Consider the following 25,475-nt stretch of genomic DNA (forward strand, 5'->3'; position numbering starts at 1 on the left):
GGCAGTGACAAAAATAAGGTGGTAAGAAAGCCTGACAGAATTAATTTGATACAGATGTAAAGTCGAGACATTGTCTATTTCTAGAATGATCTGAGTGGTTAAAGTCAGTGTATAATAAGCCATAACACAAACTTGAGTACTTGAGTACATCATAACACTACCTGGTCCTGATTGTCATTTTCACTGACTGAAATCAGGCCTATCAGGCCAGGTTGACCTCTCTATCTGAGCTGCATACAACCTATATGAAAGACAGTGGGTCTCATGCAAGAACATTTTCATATTCTTTTGTAAAAATTTCTCCTTCTTTTTTCTGTGGGGCTTGTTAGAATGAATGTTCCAAATGTGATTGTTTAAACTCTTTTGAGTTTACAAGCCTGTTGTAATTTGCTGGTTTCAGTCTGATGGATGCCACCTGTTTATGAGCAGCTATGTGTTTTGAGAGATGTGATCATGTATTACATGAGACAACATTATCACCTATAGCAGGTGATGTTGTTCTGTCAGGTGTTCTTACAGAGGATGATAGTTGACAGAGACTCTGATGAAGCTGTTGGAGTGAGAAATTTCCAGACAACTACCGACCTGTAGAGGTGCCTGTTCCCAAATATCATAATATTACTAAAAAAAACTCAATATGCAAGTGATGAATATTACAACCCTGAATAAAATATCCTTGAAAAAGACTAAAATTGGAATATTGGTGGTTCAATCCCCGGCTCCAACAATCCACCATCCATGTGTAAGTGTGTGTGAATTTTTAACTGAAGAGCAGGTGGCACCCTGTATAGTAGCTTCAGCCACCAGTGTGTGAATGGGTGAATGTGACATGTAGTGTAAAAGCACTTTAAGTGATCGGAAGACTAGAAAGGTGCCATACAAATACAGCTCCATTTACCATGTAGACCCTGTATTCACACAGGGCAGCTCCTTGCATAAAACCATTTACAAAAAATGTTGGCTGATTTGTAGCCTTCAGTCTTCTTTTAGTTTGTAATCAAATGCGGTAATGTTTAAAAATGTATTAAATTGATTAATTAAAAATAATCACAATCACAATATTATATAATCAGAAAATACAACCTAAACACAGAAAATGGAAGGAAGGAAGGAAGGAAGGAAGGAAGGAAGGAAGGAAGGAAGGAAGGAAGGAAGGAAGGAAGAAAAATAATGAACGAAAGAAAGAAACGATGGAAGAAAGGAAGGAAATAGGAATGGAAGAGAGACAGAAAGAAAGAAAGGATATGTACTCTCTATAGGTTGTCCATTGATCAGCCACTGGATGTTGGGTTTGGGGTTGCCGTTAGCCCGACACACCAGGCGCCCATTCTCGTCCGGAGCGAGCACCAGGTTCGTAGGTTTGTCCAGCCAATAAGGAGCCGCTGTGGAACACAAGGAGTCAGGTTAGCATGACGGACTCAAACACAGACACCAGTTCATATAAAACCAAACAACCACTGCAACCTCCTCACCTTTGACCACAACAAAGATGGAATGGCGTATGCCGCCTAAATGATTGGTGGCCATGCATAAATACTCCCCAGCATCCTCCTCTGACACGTTGATAATCTTCAGGGTCTTGTTGTAGTTCTCAAACTTCACTTTGCGCCCTGGCAGGTCCCCGCCCTTCTTGAACCACTTGATGGTGGGCGTCGGACTGTAGAGGAAGGACAAAGAGAGCAAACATATTAAATCCCTAAACAGCTTTTCACCCTCATATTGCATTTTCTCTGAGGCGTCACATTAAGGAAGCTAAAGAAGTTTTAGCTGCTAGTTTACTATGTCTTTAAACAGCAGCAGCAAAAACCCTATTAATGACCTTTGAAATGACGTGTAGTTTTGCAGTGCCTCTGCAGTACTCACTACAATTAATTTCATCTTATTGTGTGTGTGTGTGTGTGTGTGTGGGTGTGTGTGTGTGTGTGCGCGTGCGCGTGTGCTCACAGTCCAGCAGCGATACACTCCAGCAGCAGTTGTTCGTCTCGTAGCACCATTTTGGAGCTCTCAGTTCCTGAGGGTGAGAGAAAGGTTGGCGTGGACTCGGCTACTTTACGGCCTGCAGACAAAAGAGCAAGGTGGGGTTAACACACACACACACACACACAAAAACACACCACAGTTTATCTTTGTACTATGACTCACTTTACAAGGAGCTGAGCATCGTCTTTTGTATGCGCTGCCACATAAATCTAACACTATTACTCTGATCATTTCCTTGTGGCTGTGTTCCATCTCCGCCAGGCTTTGGCTCTGCCTGCAGTCTGTTGTCAGGCCAAAGCGGCCTGTAAACGGGTTTAACACCCTCTGGCTTGTCTCACAGGAAGACATTAAGAGATGCAGAAACAACAACAGGGTCATTGATCTTGCTTTATGTTTGCCAAGGGAACAGAGATGGCTGAGATTGACATTAAAAGCTTTAATAGAGCAGCTGATAAAATGTGTGCAGTTTTTCTGCTGTAATGAGATTAGTTTCACAGAAAACTGAGGTATATTTAAGATCATGTTGTTTATAACATTATTCAGCCTAATGTTAAACCTCCCTGTAGGGCTTGGCCAAAGCAATGAGCAGCAGTAACGTTGCCAAAACAAGAGCCTTTAGACCAGAGCCTGGGTGTTGTTTGGAGTTGGCTTTTATGTTGTAAGGCCTTTTATAATCCACACACACAGTACAATGACTGGGAGCAGGGATAATACAAACCTATTTGGAACCTATGCTAATTGTACAGGTGTTTTTAAGCAGTAACTGAGGGGTGGATTAGCATCAGTATTCTTTCAGTTAGTTGGAACAAACTTTTGAACACAAATTGTGATTAAAACATTTGAGCATAAATTAATCTGTCAGTTCAGCTAAGCAGTCTGGGGTGTGAGCAAACTGCTAAGTGCTGTCTTTGTTTGCATACTACAACACCCAAACACATGAAGCATCTTAATCAGGCATGTAGCTGAATGTAAACTGACTTGCCCTGATTTATGTACAGTAAAGAGTTAAACACCTTTATTGTATTTTCACAGAAACTTAACTCATGACAAACCATGAAAGTCAAATATTAAGTTATCTATCTTGTGTTTTTAATGCTCTACATTTGGGCTTGCCATAAAAGAGAAACTTTTTTTATGGTGTTAGGGTTTAGGGGCTGGGTCATAGATTCTGATGGTTCACGGGATTCAATGTTACATCAGCCATACGTTGCTCATGCCGGTATATACACAAAAATCCAGATGATGTAACAGAGAGGCTCGCCATGACTACCCAATCACATTGTGTGGCAAAATATGCATGTGTGTTCAAGACTCCAGGTGTGTGAAATAAAAGGAAAGTGTCAAACGGCACTTTCTGAAGTTGAATACACATAATTTCTGTTGACCAACACTCATCAAAAGGGTTTAACATCCTACCATAAATCAGTTTGTCCTCTTTTAGTCTTCAGGAAGTTACTAATGCTCTTCTTACAATTGATAATACAAAATCAACTGGTGCAGATAGTTTAGATGCTTTCTTTCTTAAACTTTCAGCGCCACTAATTGCAGAATGTATAACTCATTTATTCAGTCTGACCATTTCAACTGGAATAATCCCCACAGACTGGAAAACAGCCTACATCCTTCATCCTTCAACATCCTTCCCTTACATAAAGGAGGTGATAAAACCGATATAAATAACTATCTCCCTATTTCCAAATTATGTTGCCTGGCTATAATTTTGGTGCCCCTGGTAAATAATCAACTTAGATCCTATCTCTCTTTGTTTTCTGTACATACTCCCTATACAGTAGGTCTGGTTTTAGGCCCATGCACAGTACCATATCTGCATCCTCCCTGGTTCGCAACATCTGCTCAATCAACCATTGAATGTTTCCGACCATCTTTTGATTCGCTTCAACTTCAATTACATAACCACAAGCTAGTACTTAACTCAAACAAGACCAAATGGATGCTGTTCACCAAGGCTAATGAGTCTTTCAATATTCATTCTGCAAATGGCTCATCCATAGAGAAATGTAAACAGTACAAACACCCTGGTATCTGGCTGGATGACAATCTTAATTTTAAGCACCATACTGAAATTTTGACTGCCACATTGAAAACAATACTGGGCTCTCTGTACAGAAATAAGCGCTGTTTTCCTTTTGTACACAGGAAAAGAATGGTAGAATCTATATTTTTGTCTGTTTTGGATTACGGGGATGTTCTTTACGGAAAAGCTGCTAAAATCACTGGACGTTGTCTGCACTCAGCCCTAAGATTCATAACAGGTGACCCTTACAGCACCCATCACTGCCACCTTTACTGAAAGGTTGGTTGGCCACATTTGGCTGTGTGGCGGGACCAGCATTGGTATTTGTTCATTTATAAAGCTTTGATACAGATGCTTCCACCCTACATTTCATCACTCTTAACTCTGTTCTCACATAATCATGGTACTCGTTCACAGAATAGGTTGTTGCTTCACACTCCCTTAGTCAGAACTGAACTAGGAAGAATGTCATTCTCTTACAGTGCACCTTACACATGGAATAATCTACAAAAGACCTTAAACTTAGACACTCTGCCACCCTGATGGCTGTTTAAGTGCCTTATTTCGGATCTTGTTTTAATTGAGTGTCAATGTTTTTAACTATATATCTACACCTCAGCATGTTTATCACCCTGTATTTCTACTTTTTTAGCCCATTTATTGCTATTGTTGTTTGTTGTTTTGTATGATTTCATTTTTGTTTAAATTGATATGCATAATTGTTCTTTGTTTGCTTATTAATTGTTTTAATGCCTTTGTTCATGCTTGGCATCATTGAAAATTAGGGTCTCCCTCAACTGATTTCCCGAGTCTTAAATAAAGGTTTGAATGAATTTCGACAAATTTGTGAGAGGTGTGGTTTGACTGCTAAGTGCTCCTAAAGGTTTGTGCTGACCTTGCACTATATCCGATTGTATGCAACAATGGTAATGATAATTTACTGATAATTGCTTGCAACTTCACCACTGACTAAACCAATTTCAAAATAAATGCTGCTTCTTTAAATGATCATATCATAATTTGTCTGACTCTTTGATGATTACTTAGAGTTCAAGATTGCACATTTCCAGTCTGATCCAATCCCAATACAAATGCTGTTAACCCTGTGGACATAAAATCCAGTCAGCAGAGAGCTACAGCTTGCTGTGAAGTGTATGGGATTAAATTAGCATTAGCCTCCTTTGTGATGTAGATCTGTATGGGATTAAAGCATCTGTTAGCGGTTAGCTTCACCAGTGGTCAGCAGAAGCGTATCTGTTATTGTTAGTGACACTGGGAGGAGACGAAGACTGACAAGAGGAGGAAACACACAGAAGAAGATTAGTCAAAACAATGTAGTGGGAGCTGCGGCAATGCAGTGAGCACCCTGGAAATGTGGCAAACAAGGCAAACACCCTGCTGATGGTACTAGCAGGGCTTCCCAGGATGCACTGCAGCTTTTCAGACCCCCTTCCAACCACAAAAAAGACAAGAGGTTTTTGGGGTTTTTTTGCATCTGTGTGTGTTCATAAGAGATTAACGATAAAGTAGCTAGCATGTGTGTATGAGGGTGTGTTTGAGTGGTCGCGTGTGAGCATTTCGACAGCTGTTAGAATCCCCATCACTCCCCCACACTCACACAGAAAAGTGTGTGAAAGCAGAAATAGGAGGCAGCAAACCTTATTTCCATACATATATGACTATTAATGACCACAGCATGAATCCAGACTGAATATTCATCATGTGACCTAATCCTCCTCCGTGCTGGAGCATCGTCAGCGTATGCAGTCCCACTGGGCCTCAGAGCCGCCAGCCTGGTCTGTCACTGCGAGCATCTTCTCCCTTTGGGACATATCCCGTCTACCCCTGGGCTTCACTGCCCCCCCAGTTCACCCAATGGCACATATGCTGCCACTTTGGCTGATGTGTTCCCTTCAGCTATGAGAAGGTGCATGGTATACTGTATGGGCAATACACTTGAATTAAGAGTCATTTGCAAGATAATTACTGTATGTTTATTCATTACATGTGATCATTTAACACTGATTGAAAGGTGGAATAAACAGATTATGGACTAAATTAGATGAATATTTACTTGTACTGTGTGAGTGTATATTCGGGTCAGAGCAATTTCAGCTCGCCTTTTATTGAAAGTCATCTACATTAGACATGATGTCATTTGATTTGATTCTATATTTAATAAACAGCTGACTGACGCTACTCAAAATGAATAGGATACTGCTGCAACATTTTCCATTAAATTGTTTCTGGTGTTGTCAGTTATGTTTCAGTGGAGAGCTGTTGTGTGTCAAGATGGTCAAATAGGTTTTACATAGTTTATTCTAATGTTAAGGAAAGACAAGAACTGCTGCTCTAGGAAGCACTTGTGGGCAAGGAACAGTCAGATTTAAACATACAAACACAAAATACCAGTAGCTTCAATCAACAACATATTTGTTTTTGTGCTTATATTGCTTAGATTTTGTCATTTTTAACCACGGATTTATTATCTCTTACATGCCTTATTGTGATCTTTGTTTAAAAAAAAAAGTGTGAAGTCTTTAAGACAATATGCCAGTTGAGGATGACGCAAGTGCACAATGACAATAAAATTCTTGAATCTTGTATGATGAAACAGTGTAAACCATGCATGGTGAGGTCAGGCTAGACCTCACTAGTTTTTGAGATTTAAATCTGGAAAAAAATCGACTGCTGCAAGGTCCAATTAAGCTAACATGTTTAGATGATGAGACTGTCTCAAACAAACAACAATATCTCTAAATTCGGTAAGCCCAACTTTCCCAAATGTGTTATATTAATCCAAAGCTCCCCAGAGTGATCTGAGGACACTTAATTAGAATGTAAGAAGCAACAGTTCAAGCACACTAACATTGTTGCTCATTAAATCTAATGTGGCAGTGTCTTTTCTTGTCTAGGCTGTATGATCTTTGTTAGATATAATGAGGGGAATACTTGTTTTTGTTATTTTTTGAATTATTCAATTTGGTTACGACCCAGACAAAAACAACTCCAGTAGATGGAATACATGTAGATTTTGATTCAATCTGAAACATTTGCTTTTCCACACAAGGCCACACAGTGATTTCTACAATACACACGTAGAGAGCAGTTAGGGGGTTAAATTTGTGTCTGAGGTCAGTGGATGACTTTGTTTTGCTAGCAGGTTAGTATGCCAGCCATGTTACTGCAGGACATGACTAAGGAGGTGGACAGGAAGCGGAGCTGTCCTGATAGGAAGTGACTCACCACCATAGGGGTCAGTGGCATTGTAAGATGTGTCATTATACGGCTCCTCTGAAAACACAGGCACACACAGTGGCTCATCAGTCCACACACAACACACTTACAGGACCTGACGACACTCACAAATCTGAGGGAAAAGATTTCATGTTATATCATGATAATCCAATATTTTATTGTCTTCTCGATTCTGCAACAACCTGAAAAAAATGTAAATGAAGGTTATGATGAAAATATGTCATGTCATGCCATCACCTCTAGATGGAGATATGTAATACTCCATTTGGGTTGAATTGGCATATGATCAAAACACCTACAGCAGACAGAGAGAGAGAGAGAGAGAGAGAGAGAGAGAGAGAGAGAGTGTGTGTGTGTTTGTCGTCTACTCACTGGTCAGAACTTTGAGTGTGAAGGGGTTCTTCTGCTGGATGGTGTGTGTGAAAAGGAAGCGAGCATTGCAGCTGTAGTCAGTGTGAGCGTCTTTGGCCAAAACATTTGAGAAGTAGAGGTCTCCGTTCAGACCCATGGACACTCTCTTATCCTGAGGGATCGGAGTCATAGCTGAAAGACACAGGGGGTGAACAGAGGGCAGGGCGGAGAAGGGCGAGGGCAGGATGGAGAGGGAGATAGAGGAGTAATGAAATCACACCAACAGTTTGATCTGTACAATAGCTAATAGAAAGCTCAGCATTAATAACAGCTAGAAGTTGCCATTAACAATTCATTTCCTAAAATACAAGAAACAACAAATACATGTGGATTTGCAGTTTGAATGTTAAACTCAAATGTAAACTTAAGCTTGGCCGAGTAATGACATAAGACTTTAAGAAATACACATTATTGTTGGGAAGAATATAGTTGTGATTTTGAAGTCACAGTATCACTTTATTTAGGGGTCTGTAATTCTCTAATTGTTTCCTAAAAAGATTTAGCACTTTCATCACACCTGTTTGGTGCACTTACTACCTAATTATTGTAAGGGTTAGGGGTTAGAGGTATCACATATATCTGAAGGTCCAATCTCATTTCTCATTTTTAGCCCCACCCCTCGTTTTCACTTTCCCACTTAGACAGAGTTACAAGGGTTTATGGTGAAAACCTCCCCTATGAAATGGGACAACCCATCAAGACCCTGATATGTCATCAGTTGTCACTGTCGTGGTGTTTCTGTAAATAGATGTGACAAGTGTTACTAGATGTTGTGAATATGGCATCTTCTGCTGTGGTGATTTTTCTTGTGCTGGCTACAGGAAGCCTTTTGAGGTTGTCAGAGTGCTTGTGATTGCAGTGCAAGTTTCACACTATCAATTGGTCAAAGAAATCACCAAAAAATAAAATGCTGCTTCATTACCAGGCAACAAGCAGTGCTCTGTAGGCTAACGTTAGCAACCCACGCTCCTACCCTGCCAGTCTGCACTGATAGTAAAGGAGAAGTACAAAGTGCATCACCTTCACTGCTGCTGGACTTCAGTTACATTTGGGCATCATATGCCATCAAAGGGGGGAATGCGACCTGACAATATGTCAAAATGCAGGACTGTCATGCACCAGTCAGCAATGACAATGTAATGTTAGTTAGCTAACTAGTCATCTATCGAGACATCGGCATTCTAGCAATGTCTTTTGTTCTGCTTGTTAAAAAAAAAAGAACCAGAATGCCTTAAAACAATGTTAAACTAAGACAAAATGATGGTTATCATAATTTTTGAAATCTATTTTCACAAAGAAAACACATTTGCTGGTTTCTTTTGTGGCTTGTCCAGCCATCTTGCTGATTATCATTCTTAACACTCACTTTGGAGTGTGCCTCTAAAAAAACTCTTTTTTTGAGGGCCATGTAGCCGTAATACCTCACCCTACCCCTCTACCCCAACAAGAATCTTGATGCCCTACCCCAAGACATGAATGCACGAAATGAATAAGGGTGAAGCGGTAGGGGCAAGGGGTGTATTGGGATTGGGCCTAACCCATGACAGAGAAAGTTTTTAAGTGTTTATATGTCTATGAGGCCAAAGACAAATTTCCAAAGATTTAAAGATTTCAATTCTAATCAAATCTACTCAATTCTATTCTATTAATGGAGAGGACTATGTAACACATGTAGTACAATGGCTATTTGCTTTACTGTTGAGTTATGCTCTATACATTTTGCATAATAATTTGTAAGTTTGTGATTATATTTGGATAATTATGTTTTGCATATGCCATGTAATTTAATTTACTACTTCCTATTTTACTTTTATGTGCAGAATTTATGGGGTTATACCACACCCCCAGGAAGTGAGCTAGGCTTTCAAGCCAATTTTCCTAGTAGCCAAAACGTGGGGAAACAACTCCCAAGTCTGTCATCTGATGCCATAGGGCCCAGAAAGAATTTTTCCCACATAATTACTTTGGGAAAGGGATGTCTGTAAATCAGTGGATACATTATACTGAGTGTCACAACCCTTGCAAAATGACTTGTTTCACTATCAGCACTTTAATCTATTTGGTCCAATAACATTTGAAAAGTGTAGAAGAGCTGCAAGTTTAAATCACTTTATCCCTATTCAAGTTGGCAGAGAGCTAAACCAGAAGTAGCCGACTTGGCCGGTGGAAGTCTCTAGTGCGCCTGCTCTATGGACCCAATGAGCTTTTTTGGCATCATGTGCCATTGAGCAACTCTCGTAGAAATGAATGGCGTCCCACTTCCAATACTGTATCCAGGTCTCATCATACAACCATGGGTTGTGCTACAAATTTCATATTACGTTCATGGAGTTTGATAGAGGTGGGTTTTGACCAAGCAGGCAGTGAAAAAATAAGTTGCATTATGGAAATGCAGCATCCAGTGTATTTTGAGATTGATCCATTCTATGATCTACAAACCTGGATATTGTTGCATCTACTGCTTTGATGTTGAGCAGTCTCTTTTTTTTTTAAATGTGCATGTCCCACAACTTTACTGAAGTGAGTAAGTAGCTATAGATTCTCAGTCTATGATTCCAACCACAGATCCTCTGCAGGGAAAGAGTTCTTGTCTGAAACAGCAGGTTTATTTTTCAAGAAATCAAAGCTATCATCACCAACTGATCTCTCACATCTTGTATCAAAAGCTAAAAATATGATCTATCTAAATGTAAGCAAAGAGCCCTTTAAGGCTGACCACTATCTTGTAGATTGTTGGATGTGTATATTTTCACTCACAATTCAGTTCAACGTCTGGTCAAGTTAACGCTGCTGACCTAGCCGATGTGTCATCCTACAGTCGCTACAGGCAAACGTTAACTTGAAGCACACCCACACAGACGTCCAGACAGACCATCAGCCACACTCTGAAACTGCGCCAGCTGACGTGAGCCGTATGCTCGTCAAGACAATGCCCCAGGACCAATCAGCAGCCAGGCCAGCAGTCCTAATCAGGCGTGTTACAGTGTCTGGGCTACATGACCCACTGATGTACTGTGGTGTATCTGAGTGTATATGTTAGTGTCTGTGTGTGAGTCATTTGGCTTGGATCAAGTTTCCATTGGGAAACTGCATCTTTTTAATTGGGAACGAACTCTAATGTAAATGTAAATTCTTCTTTAAAAGGTTTTCAGGTAATAAATAGTATTTTCAAGTTATTCAGGCAATGTTCCTGTTGTTAAAAGTACTTTTTACAGTGTCTGTGGCTGGACATGAGGTCTACACACACACACACACACACACACACTCACATACATACACACACACACACACTGGGTCAGCAGTACTATAGTGTAACCCACTTGGGAGAAGGACAATACAGTGCAAAGGAGAGAGGTGATGATAAGATGGCCTGAGACTGTAATGTCTCCTCCCAACTGCTGAAAGAGAGAAACTGCGAGAGACAACAGCATGAGGGATAAAAGACTAAATGAAACACTCAGAGGTCATTTGAGACAAACTGCTATGAAAGGAGGGGAATAAAGCCTGCCTCTAGATGACCTGATAGACCTCTGGCCTATCACGATTTAAAGGGACTAAAAACAAATAAAATGCACTTCTCAGCATCTAGATTGCTCTTCTGTGGGGATGCTTATTGACGTTACTAGGCAGCTCTTTTAAAAAAAAAGAGAGCTCAAAGCACCAAAGAAATACATTTGAAAAACTCAGCATTTATATCTTTCTCCAGAAATCATGGCCTGGTTACTCAAAATAATCCACAGACCTTGTTGTGAGCAGTATCATGAAGGAACTATTTTCCTTCTACTGAACTACACTCAAACAACCACATCACAATGCAGAAGGAAGCATGCATCAACTCAGTAACATTAGCAGTAACATTAGCTAGCTTAGTGGTGCTAGATGAGCTAGCAGTAAGGAAGATGCAGGCTTCCCTCTGCACTGTAATATGGTTGGCCAACACATTCTCACTCTGACCTCATCACAAATTAACATTTGGTCATGGAGTTTCCATGTGGAGATATGACGTGCAAGGTTCCCTGGGTGTGTTGGTTGTTGACGTTCTTGGATGCCGTATCAAGTTCAGCCTGTTAAATGCATTGTCTGTTTTCTTGAGGAATATGGAATATGGAGGAGTCATGATTCACCTCTACTCCCCCCTTGGTGTAAAACCCAGTAAACAAACATTTGTCACCTGCTGCTGCACCACTATAAAAACCTTTCCTGCATGTCACTTTCTACCTTACGATGATAAAACTGCATCCGATAATGGGTGAAAGTGTCATTTTTACTGGCTGATACAGTAATGACAGTAGAGAAAACCATCCGGACACAAAGATGATACATACAACATATAAAAAAAAGAGAAATATACTCAGTCTTCTTCTGTGTGTATATTTGTGTGTAATTGTTGCTCACCACTGTTCATCCAAAATGTGAACGGAGGAGGCAGGCCCGGTGGGGGGTTGCAGGGTAGAACCAGCGAGGAGCCTTCAGTCACCACCACTGGCTCCAGCACTTCTTTAGGCCACAGAGGAGCCTCTGAAGGATGAGGACAGGGGATGGAAGTAGAAGGGGGAGGGAAGGGGAGGGAGGACAGAGAGACAGAGATGTGAGAAATGATATATGACAAGAATTCCAGTCAGACAAGGGTCAGGCAGGGATAATAAAATTTTGTCCCTCAGACAAAGTGTCCCACTGCTACTGTTCTTCTCTGTGTTGTAGGGCATTTCCGCTGGTTGCAGTTGTGGTCAGAAGATATTTTAAAGCAAGCACAGTCAAACTGCAATGGGCATTCATGAGAACTTCATGAGTCATTCTGATATAAGATACCACAATGTTTTGATTGAAACAGATTTCTTTGGAATTTGTGTCATAATGTGTCTGTTCTGGTGTATTCTTACTTGAGACCCGGAGCAGGATTTTGTTGGACAGAGCCACTCCAAAGTCATTGGTGGCAAAACACTGGTACTCTCCCTCATAGTCTTCTGGTCGTCCTCCGCTACGAAAACCGATCTCCAGAGTTCCCGAGCGTTTACGCATCGTCACCCTGGGATCTTTTCCAATGTTGAAAAACTTCCCGTTCCTTCGCCATGAGAACCTGAGCCAGAAGAGAACCAATCAAAGAGTTAGCATTTTACCATTGCTGATCCCTGGAAAATGAACTTCACTCTGCTGATGTCCCTTTATGTGATGTTTATTAGGAGGTTAAAACAACCTTTCTGGTTACGGCAAACTTTAATTGCCTTTCTTTCACAGGACATTTATAAGAGACAGACCTTAAAAGTTGACAGCGTGGAAACTAGCCATACCTTTAATGCATTACAACCAACGGGCCAACTTAACACATAAATAGCCAAAAAACAAAGGTTAAGTTTGAAGGGAACTGCCATAACCACCCCTGCTCTGAGCTTCTCTCTACAGTTTAATCACTAAGTATTTTCTGTGACTTCCATGTCACCACTTTTTTAATCACAGTTAAAGGGTAACTTTGTTTTTTCCAACCTGGACCCTATTTTTCCCATGTTATTGTGTTTGAGTAACTAATGGGAACAACAATTTCTGAGATTAATCCAGAATTGAGTGAGTGCAGCTGTGAAACAGGCTGCAATGTAACCACTCGAGGCATGTTCCAAACATCAATTTATGTCCACTTAAAATGCTTGTTTGTAAGTGTCTGACAACATCAAGCTACTTCTTTTTGTTAAAGATTAAGATTTGGTTTGTGTCACCAGAAGAGCAGGGTGGTGTGTGCTGTGGTGGTGTGTATGCCATGACAGGACTTGATAGCACACTTGGCCAAGAGGAAAAAAAATCACGCAGGGGAAAGATGCAAGGTTATCTAGGCATGAGGCATGGCCACTGGGCTATCACCACGTTAACATGGACTTTTAATTGTTTCAACAACCAGAAAATGTGAAAGTCCTTCGCCTGCCATGTGGTTGCCATCTTACATTACTCAACTGCCGCATGACAGCCGCACAGAAATCCACCACACCACACGCTCTCCATGTGCTTGTAATAGTGATGTAGCTTAATCCTGCTCCATGTGGTGTTTCCAGAGGGCTCCCTGATTAGTGAAGAACACTCAATATGCTTACATAACGCACCACTATTTTTAGTGATGTGCGGGGATTTGCAAAAGATGCTTCCTGTCATTTTTAGGAGAGATACAGTTAAGCCTGGGCCTGTTTGAGGCGCAGCACAGCACTGAGCCCGAACAATGGGCCACTATTGAAGCTCTGGAGACCAGAGCTGTGTGTGTGTGTGTGTGTGTGTGTGTGTGTGTGTGTGTGTATTGTGGCATGTGTTGCGTTGTGAGAGACTGACTGTGAGTGAATAAGTGAACGATCCCTTACGCTGAATGTTTCATGAGCATGAATAGTCAACTGAGTGCATTATTGGAGCACAATGCCTGTCCTGGGAAGGGGAGAGCCAGTATGTGTGCATGGAAGAGTGGCCGTGAGTGCCTTATTGTGAGGTTGTGTAAATGTGTATGTGTACACAAGAATCTGTGTGAGTATGCAAGTGTGTGTGTGTTTGTGTGTCTTACGTAAAGCCAATTGGTCTCCAAATAAACAATGTACCACTGTCCTGAGCTGGTCATACCCCCAGTGATGTAACCACTGGAGACTAAGTGAGTGAGTGAGTGAGTGTGTGTCTGTNTGCATGGGTGTGCCCACTTGCATGCTGATGCATATTTCTGTGCATGATTTACAGCATGTATGTATCTGTTTGATTCGTGTGTGTGTGTGTGTGTGTGTGTGGGGGGGGGGGCTGTGGAGAACAAAAGAGGAAAAAAGGAAGAGGAGAGAGGGAAAAAAAATCTGTGAATGAGAACGATGAGAGAGAGAGATCCAAAAGGGACATAGACTAATCCAGTTTATTTATGCTCTCTATTGATCCCTGTCTACAGTCACCCCTTCCTCCAACTGGCTTTGGGAGGATAAAGAAAAAACACCATTTCCTTCCATGTCTGTGTCACATGTGAAAGTACTTTGTAGCACGAGCTGGCAATTTTGCTTATTTATAAAGATGCAAATGAGTAAACTTGCAATCCATCATGTCTTGCTTGCAATCAGATGAAAAACACCTTTTAATAACCATCTAAACATGAAATTGTTACCTGTTCACCAACATCTTTCACTGTTGACACTTGGTTGAATTTAGGTTGTGATGTCATGGGACCAAATTCAACAAGCTTCATTAATCAACCACCAGAAGACATTTCTTCTTAAAACACACTTATGTAGTTTTCGCAAAGATTCTGACATTCACCAATGCTTTCTTATCTGGGATTTGTTCTTAGGTAAGAGTTGGGTTTGTCTTTTTTTTTTCTTTTTTTTTTTAAGATATTTTTTCGGGCATTTTTAAGCCTTTAATCAATAGGACAGATGAGTGTGAAAGGGGGAGAGAGAGAGGGAGTGACATGCAGCAAAGGGCCACAGGCTGGAGTCGAACCCGGACCACTGCGGCAACAGCCTTGTACATGGGGCGCCTGCTCTACCACTAAGCCACTGACGCCCCGGGTTTGTCTTTTTGTTGGGTTTACGGCAGCAGGAGCAGACAGCCTGACACAGTGAGTGGAGTGGAGGTCATGGAAGGACAGTGTGGGGGGGTCGCAGAGACAGAAAGAGAGAGCAAAAAGCACAACAGACCACTTGTCAGGTTAATGCTGTAGAGAGCAGGCAGACAGGTGTCACACTGAGTATATAGGGTTGTTAGAGGGCATGAAAGGAGCTTCAGGGTAAGACACAATTCAGCAGAAGGAGAAGAGGGTCACTGAAAAAGAAAGATTTGGCTAAGGTGAAATTGTATAATTGTGCGTGTGTGAGAGAGACAGACAGAGTGGCAGAACAGCAGATCTGAGTGGCACTGTCACTCTGCATAACTATCACTGGCAGAGAGAGGCACGGATGGATGGACAGAGAGAGAGACAGGAAGGCAAGGAGACACCAAGGACAGACAGACCAGGGTGACAAACAGCAGCAAAGGAGAGAATGGAGAGAGAAGACAGAGAGAGACAGTAAGCCTGAGTAAATGGCATGAATAGATAGACAGTGGGAAGGAAAAGAAGAGGAGGAATCAGCATCACATGGATCTTTCCTGGACTGATCTGTCCTCAGCTGTGCTGCATTTTCCTGATTACTCTGCAGCTGCGTCTGATCGGTGCACACAGTCTGCAGCCTGTCAGTTTGTCAAGTCGACACTAATCACACTGTGAGTTTTTCAGCTGAGTTACCTGCAAGGTTTTTCAAACTTTCTTATGAAGTGGCACGCTATCCTACATCAATAAACTTCAGTTGCTCTATCCTAATTTAATTTCCATCAAAGGCGTGCCCCACTGATTTCACAGTTTGCTGCAGGGCCGTGATCACCTTCACCATCTGTGACCGTCCAGGGGGGTGTGGGGGGAATTCCCCACAGGGCAATGTTTTAGAAACTTTAAAGCTAAACTGACCATTTTGGAGCTTTTGAAACAAAAATCTTAGATCAGGGTTTCTTAAAGTTTTGATGACTGAGAGCTATTTTAGGGAGCCAGCCATAGATATAGGTTGCTACCCTGACATCACCCATTGGTTTGTGGATTGCCGTTTTGAAGCCTTGAGTTCTGCATTTCGGCCATTGCCATCTTGTTTTTTTCTTGGAGCCACAAGTGACCATATTTGGACAAGAGGGTGGAGCTGTGAAGGAGCGCCCCACAGCAATGCCTCGCAGATAACCTGTCACTCGAGCAGCCCCATCTTTAAATATGTGTAACTTTCAGCCTTAATGAGTGAGTGAGTATAAAGAAAACTCACCCCCACACAGCTGTCATGAATACTGAAATTAGCTACAGAGACCAAACTGTTTTTTGTACCAAGCTGTGTATGTTTATTTCTGCTGTGAAGTTAGGCATTATAACATCAGGGTCTACGGGGTCTGACTGTTTTGGAACCAGCCTCAAGTGGCCATTGGAGGAACTGCAGTTTTTGGCACTAATGCACTGGCTTCATTTTTTAGCCTTGGAGGTGGATGCTTGGAGCCTACACATGATTGAGGGGATTACAGGAAAAATGCACACACTGACTGACATATTCCTCCATTGTTTTATGACATTTCTCATGATACACTATGGCTTCTTTATGACATACTAACACTTTACAATAGTATTTATTATAACTACTGCCTCGGTTTACTTATCAGGAGCAATTATAGGGACACTTTTGGAAAAGAGCTGTTGCTGTTGAATATTTTAAATATAATCTTTGATATCAGTAGGCACCACAAATTAAACCTCATCCACTGTAATAGGGTGAAGACAAAATCCTCCATGTAAAATATGAAATAAAATGCTTATTTTATGATCAGATTACGCAGCCTTGCTAGTAGCCTAAGTGATATGATTATTCTAAAATAGAAATATAAAGCTATTAATAAAATATGCTGTGTAGCCACCTTAAACATATCATCTGCTTGTGTCCCTGCAATCGGATCAATACCTTAAAACTCTAAGTAATGAGCAGAGGACAGATAAGTGAGTGTGTTGTGAGGCTGTGTGCATGTGTGTGTGTGTGTGTGTGTGTGTACTGCTTACGTTGGCACTGGGTTGCCCTTGGCCTCACACTCGATGATGATGTTATCTCTGGGGTCGACAATGTAGTCCTTCACTGACTGTTTGACTATAGTTGGGGGCTGCTTTACTGTGGGAGGAGGGGAGACACAGATAGAAGGTTACAGGACTATAGCTGTTCACACATAATGCACACACACACACACACACACACACACACACACACACACACACACACACACACACAGACACAGTGCTGCTTTGCTTCCATTTGAGTGCACTCTAGACAACATGGGTTTTCATTTACTAAATATACCAATTTACATGAAGCTTTCAGACAGACAGCTCCAGCTGATCCAGAATGTCGCTGTAACAAGGACCTCAAAGGCTCAGCATATAGCTCCAGTTCTCAGATCACTACACTGGCTACCAGTTTCTGACAGAATCAACTACAAAATTCTATTGCTTGTCTGTAAATCGCTGAATGGTTTAGGTCCAAGATCTCCTGACCTAGAATTATACAACTCGCAGACCTCCACGTTTGCCTGGTTCTGGATTACTGGTTGTTCCAAGAGTCAGAGCCCCACTACTGTCTGTACATCCAAAAAAAGTTCCGAAATTAACGCTAAATTACATAGATTAGGTTTAAGCAAGTAAAGTTATTGTGGTTAGTCTTAGGAAAAGAAACATGACTCAAAGTTCACACAGTTCCATACACTGGTCTCATGGGGGAAGGTCCTGTGCTCTGTGACCCATCCACCATCCCAACCAATGTCCTTAGTGGACCAGTTGAGACATTTCCTCCATAAGTCCCATCAGCATATTGGTCATGTGATTGCTACCCTCCAACATACGTGGTTATGCATGAATTACTGGCTAATTATTTTGTGGGATATGTACAAATTTTGATGCATTACTTTTCCTAGGAAAACGTACAAACAGTTTATGAGGACATCCTGCACTTTTCAATTTTTTCCATTTACATTTCCAATGATTCATCTTTTTTTCTTTATTCATTTTTTATAGATCAGTTCAAACTTGCTCTATATTCTGATAAAAGAAATAAATAGATCATAGTTTCTACCTCCCCAGCTGTGTTCAGTCTATTATGCATATTTAATGGCTCATCAAACCCCTCAGCAGCACAGACACACCACACAGCCAACATTTCTCTGCCCTTTTGCATTTCCAGCTCACTGAGCCCTGCAGGGGCTGTGCATCTAACACTGTACACAAGTGCACACACACACTCACACATACTGTACACACAATACAAGATAACAAGCACTTCAGAGGGCCAGCCGCCTGCTAGATTAAAGGAGGAGCTTGATGCTGTAAAAGAAAGCTCTGTGACTGCACTGAGAATGAATTCCTGTCGAACACAGAGGACGGAGACGAGAGAACAGTTTCACTCTGTAATTGAAGCTATTCCAGCTAATCTCATCCACAACTGAGAAAGGACTGTATTATACATATCCCTCATGTTGCTATGGCAACCATAAGAGTATTTAATAGTATGCTTGCTTGTGATAAAAGCCAAGCTATGAGAGATAATTGCTATGGAAATTACTCCTAGACGTATCAGCTTATTCCACATGCTCCGAGACTCACATTCTACAAACTAACTTTGAATTATCAACGCTGTATTGCTATGTGATGCTGTTATTCCTCAGTGTAATTCATATGCACATACTGCTTCTTAAAACCAATGATCTATTTTATTATACCATTTTTTTTTTTTTAAATCACAGATTGCAAAGTGTGTGCTATCTTAATCTAACTGGTCTGCAAGTGTGTCCCGCAGGGTTCAACTGGTCATCAGCAGAATCTTTTCTGAAATCTACTCTATCAGTGTGTTTCACCTCTATGGAGCAAGCGTAGAAAGAACCTGTAAATAGCAGTTGTTGAGTGTGTAATGTTCGGTCTTTTCACAGTCAAATTGCTTGCAGCTTGCAATGCCACTGCAGCATTGCAAGCTGCAAGCTAACAGCTATAAAATGACTAGGAGGGATAGAAACATTAGCAGTGACATATTAAAAAAGAAACACTTACGGTCTTGCAGGATCTTTGCTGTTAGTCCAGTGTAAAGCCAACGAGAGACAAAAAGAAGCATGGACAAATTGTAATGTGATTGTTAATCATATTAGAGACATATAAACATTTATAGTATCATGTTATGTTCAGCTCAGTGGTTCCCAACTGGTGCCGTGCATTAGGTGGTTCAGTTTAGTTAAAGAACGTTTTTTCTTTAAAATATTATTAATTTTCCAGAGCAGTGCTTCTATTTTTAAATAGCATTTCTGTCTTCCTGGAGGGCAGTGGTGCTACTGCCTGTGACTTTACAATACAGGTGAACACCACAGAACACCATAGAACATAATCAACTTTGTTTTACTTACACTGAAGACAAAATGGGAAATAAAAAGTATTTTGCAGTAAAGTGCTGGCCTGGGTTTGTCTTTCTTAATTATTTGCAGCACTGCAGCTGTATGGCGTTCCTTTATCAATCAATCAATCAATTTTATTTATAAAGCCCAATATCACAAATCACAATTTGCCTCACAGGGCTTTACAGCATACAACATCCCTCTGTCCTTATGACCCTCGCAGCGGATAAGGAAAAACTCCCCAAAAAAACCCTTTAACGGGGAAAAAAAACGATAGAAACCTCAGGAAGAGCAACTGAGGAGGGATCCCTCTTCCAGGATGGACAGACGTGCTTCTCTTGTGATATGGTCAAACTAAATTACTGCCCAACGGTTGTATGCCTCTGCACACCAGTTACATTTCTCTTATCATTTACATCCATGTCTGTGAAAACATGGATGCTTCACACACAGAAGATCTCGGTGTCTGACCAAATGTCTCACCTTCTGTTCCCTGACATATGACACTAAGTAATGGCCAGAAAAAGTGCTTTATGCCGAATATTAAGATGTCTTGGTGAAGTTAACCTTTGACCTTTTACATACAAAATCATCATTACAACCAATTAGACATTTGTGGGGAGTTTTGTCTTAATTAATTCTTGAGTTATGGCCAATATCACATTTTGTGAGGTCACAGTGACCTTGACTTTTGACCTTTGACCACCAAATTCTGATCAGTTTATTCTTTAGTCCAAAGGGACATTTGTGCCACATTTGAAGAAATTCCCTCACAGTGTTCTTGAGGTATCGCGTTCACAAGAATAAGAAAGATGAGGTGACATTGATCTTGACCTCTGAACTATGACCACCAAAATCTAATCAGTTTATCATTGAATCCAAGTATATGTTTGTGCCAAATTTGAAGAAATTCCTTAAAGGCATTCTTGAGATATTGCGTTCACAAGAATGGAATGTACAGACATACGGACAACACAGAAACATAATAAAATAAAATATAGTATTGTTTCAGTAATCTGATTAAGTTGTTTTAGTTTCATTTTGTGGAATCAAATTGAAGAGGTATAGCACAATGGGAAGCACTGATTGGATCCATTGGCCTGTATGTGTGGACTGTGAACTGTTGCTTAAGGGGAAATCTGAACCTTGAGGGCGGACCAGTTGAGAACCAATACTACAGATTACAGTGATGTTATGAAGAGTTTATGTAATAAAATATCTAAATTAGTTGCTCTAAACATGTAAGAGAGAACTGTGATCTATAGAATGAAACAGAGGACTGAGGACTCACCTGTAAGGAGTTCCCATATCAGCAAACGGTGAGCAGTACGGAGGAGAAAGACAACACACACGTAATGCTTTAGACTGTAAATCAAAAACTTTAACACAGTGTCATGCTGTTTATTTCAATTGCAAATAACTGAGTAGTAACAGAGGGAAGAAACTGCCTTTAAAGCTTAATACACTTGGCTGTATTTGGGAGGCCAGCACATGTTTAAAGTTGGCACAGGGCTATATTAAGTTTATTTTACTACTGATGTGGGTGTTTTTATAATTGTAAAATAATTTTTCACATATTCACTATTGTATTGGGCACTATGATAAAAGCAGAGAAGTCTATTTTTAACTTGAGGCAGCACATTCATGTTTTCTCACCCGGCCGACTCACGAAATCTCTCACAAAATCAAAGACACCAGAGAGACTAAAGATCTACTGTTGATGAGCTCAGCTTTGTCTGGGTGGATTGCTGCTTACTGCTGGCAAGGAGGCAGTTTGTATTTCCCTCTGATTTTCATTTCATTTCATCTCAGTAAGTGGGACCATGACTCACTCTTCCTCAGCAGCCAGATTCTGTATGTGATTGAAATGAGTTTTGGTTTCTGAAGGGCCAAAGGAAAGTGAGGAGGTGGACTGGGTTATAATAAGTTGATTAAATGAATGTCAGAAAACACTTTTTTCCATATTGTATCATTTTGTCCACTTTGGTAAATGCATGATTAGGGTATAAATCTCATTTATGTTTGTGCAGTCATCTTGTAATGCATGCTGGATATGATTAGACTGGCTTTTTAATTGACAATCTGAAATAAAGTGCTGCAACACAATTGGTAGAAGATTACAGACAGATTACATTTGTACATTATTCTGTAGTGGATATGTTGAAACTTTACATTTCAACAACACTCTATTATCATGTGGTTAGGTTTAGGCACAAAAACCACTCTGTTATGGTTAGGAAAAGATTGTGTTTGAGCTTAAAGACAATGAGTTTTCATGGCACTATCCCAGGTGGAAACGCAGCGATGTCTTGGTAAAAAACAGTTGCTTTCTGTGACACTATCCCCGTGGGAAACACAGTAACAAGTCTATAAAAAACATCCACTTTGCTGGCTAAAAAGCCACTGGGGAAAAATTACAGGTCACAACCACTTTTGTTGTTTGTTGGACTTGAACGGTAGTTTGCAGCTTGGTAGGCATCTCACTTAGGTGTCAGGCCATCCACCATCCCCTACACGTCCTGATGACAAAGTTGGTTCATATAGTACATCACTTTTAAAATGTTAATATGATGCATATGAGATGTACAAATGTAACGTATCAATGGTTTGCATAAATGTACAATGCCAACATTTTCTTCTGTCAAGTGAGCTGTGTGCTGACTGATAACAACAGCCTGATGAAGGACAGCTCTGACCTGACAGTGAAGTGTGTAACGTTGCTTAATTCAGGTGCATGTGGAGACACTGTAATGCAACACTAATAAGAATCTATTCAACTGGAGATCAATCTTATTTAACCAAATGCTGTTAATGTACAAAACACCTGCATGTGTAGATATTTAGTGGTAATATGGACTTGCCAGCCTGTTTTTGATTTAAGCTCCTTTCCCACTGACAAAGGAACACACACACACACACACACACACACACACACACACACACAATGATAAAGTGACCCTGTGTCAGCAGCTTGACCTTGTGCATGACAGACGAGCCCTGATATAAGGTGTGTGCAGTGCGTGCATGTGACCACACTTGGAGCTATGCTGCTATTCGCTTTTGTGTGTTATCGCCTACATGTTTTTCATATTTAATCCAGTGAATAATGATGAGTGTGTTCTGTCAGCTACAGTGTAACCCCACAGACCTTTATACTGAACTGACATTCATCATATGCACTTTAGATGTTAATATGTAAAAATTGAGTGTTTGTGTGTGTGTGTGTGTGTGTGTGTGTGTGTGTGTGTGTGTGTGTGTGTGTGTGTGTGTGTGTGTGTGTGTGTGTCCTGTAGGGATGTGTGGAAAGCACTCATCAATAAAGGTCAGGAGTGCAGTTTGCTGTGAAGCAGATAAGGAGACATAAGGAAAAGAGGGGGATGGGACTTCTCATTCTGTCTACTGAATTAAACCATCAACACACTGTGAAGCATGTGATCCCTTAGTTGGCTTTGACAAAAAGCTACAAGGGAAGAGTGTCATGCTTAATGAGCCATTTAAAAGACCCATATTTACATTGTTTTTGCAACTGTGCCTGAATAATGGAGAGCTAATAGAATGCCATAAACCGATTCAAATTCCCAGCCCAGTTGACAGAAGTAAATACTGACATTGTACATTTCCGCAAACCATGAATACCTTACTTTTTCATAAGTAGAGTAGTAATTGAGCTAACTTTGTGATCAGGAGGTGGAGGGGATGGTGGATGGCATCAAACCTAAGTGAGACACCTGTGAAGCTGTTGACCACTGTTCAAGACCAACAAACAAGAAAACCCATTTGTTTTTTTTAGCAAGTTATCACTGTGTTTCCAGCGGCTTTTTAGGCACCAAACATGGGTGTTTTTTAGGGATCCAGTGCTGTTTTTCCAGCGGGGATTGTGCCACTAACCCTAAACCAGGGGTCAGCAACCTTTACTATCAAAAGCCTTTTTCAGCCAAAAAAATGTTAAAAAATCTGTCTGGAGCCGCAATACATTTTGAGCATTATAACGATGGCAACGCAGCCTATCTAATCTACATTAGTCTATCAACATTCCTAATAGGTCTAAATGAGCATTCATTAATATGTTTTACAATAAAGAAACTACTCTGCAGTTGGCTCTTTGGGATTATTTGGTACTTAAACTTTGCAGCATTAGTGGTGAAAGCAAACAAATCTGTCCAATCACTATTAAATTCTCTATTTTCCTTTGTTTTCCATTTTATTCTAGATGTTTTCTTTTTTGGATTTGGAATCAATAGCTATCCTCACTATGGAGGCTTAGCCATCACTATTGAGATTTGACAAATTTATGAGAAGGTGCCAGGCTGTAGACTTATGACGCAGATAGTGGATGAGATGTTAAAACATCTTTTTTATGCACACAGGGTAAGCACACAGATCTTCTGGTGAGTGAGCTGTGTGCTGACGGACAACAACAGCCTAATAAAGAACAGCACTGAATAGACAGTGAAGTGTGTAATGTGACTTATTTTAGGTGCCTGACTGCATGTGATAATAACGTGATGTTTGATACTTTAAAACATAAAATGTCATCTATGTGATGATGGTTAAACTGAAGTATTTTGGAAAATGTTAGTCCAACCAAGTTAAAACAATTTGCGAGGGAGATCTTGGCACATTAGTCAGTTTGGAGCATGGATGCCTTTAAAGCCAGGGACAAAGAGATGAGATCTGAAGCAAAAGGTAAATATAGTTTTTATTAAGGTATAGCAACTATTATTTTTATTTTTTTTTTTAAAAAACAGCACTTTATTCTGATGGAGACCTGCAGGTAATAAAATATTAGTTGCGAGCCTAAGCTTGGTTTATGACCTTGTTTTCCAGATCTCATCCCTCCAGATTCAGAGATTTGCTCGTACTCATTTTAAGAGATTCTGTTTTTGTTTTTTTTTTCATTTTGCACCAAAAACAGTGTGGGGAATACATATAGGAGAGGTTACTGGGTTTAGGGGTTTTATCCAAATGGTTTCAGTTGGGCAGGGTGTGTGCATATGTGTGTGTGTTTGTATCAGATCAATAGAGCATCATAAGTCCAGGGTTGAAAGGTCAGGCTTATAAAAAAAACAGAGCGAGAGACGGCGCCATGGGGGGGCTGAGAAATAGAAGGCAGAGCAGCTGACGGCTGACTGCTGTGTGTGTGTGTGTGTGTGTGTGTGTGTGTGTGTGTCAGTTGTGTATGGGACATATAGGCCAGGTGTCCTTGGTGTTCTCTCAGTATCAAATCATTTTTCATTGTGAAACATTCATCTTTGCTATGAAAAAGGAGTGTGTTTGTTAGTGTGTATGTGCGTGCGTGTGTGCGTGCATGCATGCGTGCGTGTGTATGTGTGTGTGCGTGTAGTGCAAGTAAGGAGAGAGTCCTCCCTTCCTCCTTTGTGCTTTTGTTCCCAATCCCCTCAGGAATCTATTTAACAGCAGGATTCAGTCAGGCTTTCATACTTGTCATAATGGCAGGTATGAGAATGTGTATGACTGTGTGTGTATTGGATGCATATCTATATAATATAATTATATGAGCATGTTGGAACCAATGCAGACCCATCATCTTTGTATTTGCAGTGAGGGAGCCACCCAGTGAAACACAATTACCCAGGGATATGATGCAGTCTGTTCACATGATAATCACATGTTAATGTCCCCACTGCCACAGCTCCAGCAACATGCTTATGGTTTCATATTTTCAAAATAAATGCTAAAATATTTTGAAACCTGTCAACACATTTTGGCTTCTTATTGTGTGATAAGACTTTTACAACTGGTTTAAGGGATGGGACCATTATTTATGTGTTTATTTAGAGATTTTTACATCATTTTGTTGCTTCCAACTTGTGTTCCTTACTTACTTAACTCCACAAATTCAAATTTTTGTCCA

General features: G+C 40.6%; 1 protein-coding gene across 3 annotated transcripts in view; it reads right to left on the reverse strand.

Annotated features, from left to right (window-relative positions):
- nfasca (neurofascin homolog (chicken) a) overlaps positions 1 to 25,475 on the reverse strand; it is a 136,796-nt gene that overhangs the window by 62,552 nt on the left and 48,769 nt on the right. For 2 of the 3 annotated variants that reach the window (XM_050037639.1, XM_050037638.1), the window contains exons 4-11: positions 19,266 to 19,283; positions 17,238 to 17,343; positions 12,565 to 12,761; positions 12,080 to 12,202; positions 7,646 to 7,816; positions 1,945 to 2,056; positions 1,473 to 1,657; positions 1,251 to 1,382 (exon numbers count right to left, since the gene is read on the reverse strand). In XM_050037639.1, coding sequence (XP_049893596.1) covers positions 1,251 to 1,382; positions 1,473 to 1,657; positions 1,945 to 2,056; positions 7,646 to 7,816; positions 12,080 to 12,202; positions 12,565 to 12,761; positions 17,238 to 17,343; positions 19,266 to 19,283 — 1,044 coding nt within the window. Of the gene's footprint in view, positions 1 to 1,250; positions 1,383 to 1,472; positions 1,658 to 1,944; positions 2,057 to 7,261; positions 7,310 to 7,645; positions 7,817 to 12,079; positions 12,203 to 12,564; positions 12,762 to 17,237; positions 17,344 to 19,265; positions 19,284 to 25,475 lie in introns of all 3 variants that reach the window. The other variant, XM_050037640.1, reaches the window with a different exon arrangement.

The sequence above is a fragment of the Epinephelus moara genome, chromosome 24 (assembly GCF_006386435.1).
Source record: "Epinephelus moara isolate mb chromosome 24, YSFRI_EMoa_1.0, whole genome shotgun sequence".
NCBI lineage: Eukaryota > Metazoa > Chordata > Actinopteri > Perciformes > Serranidae > Epinephelus > Epinephelus moara.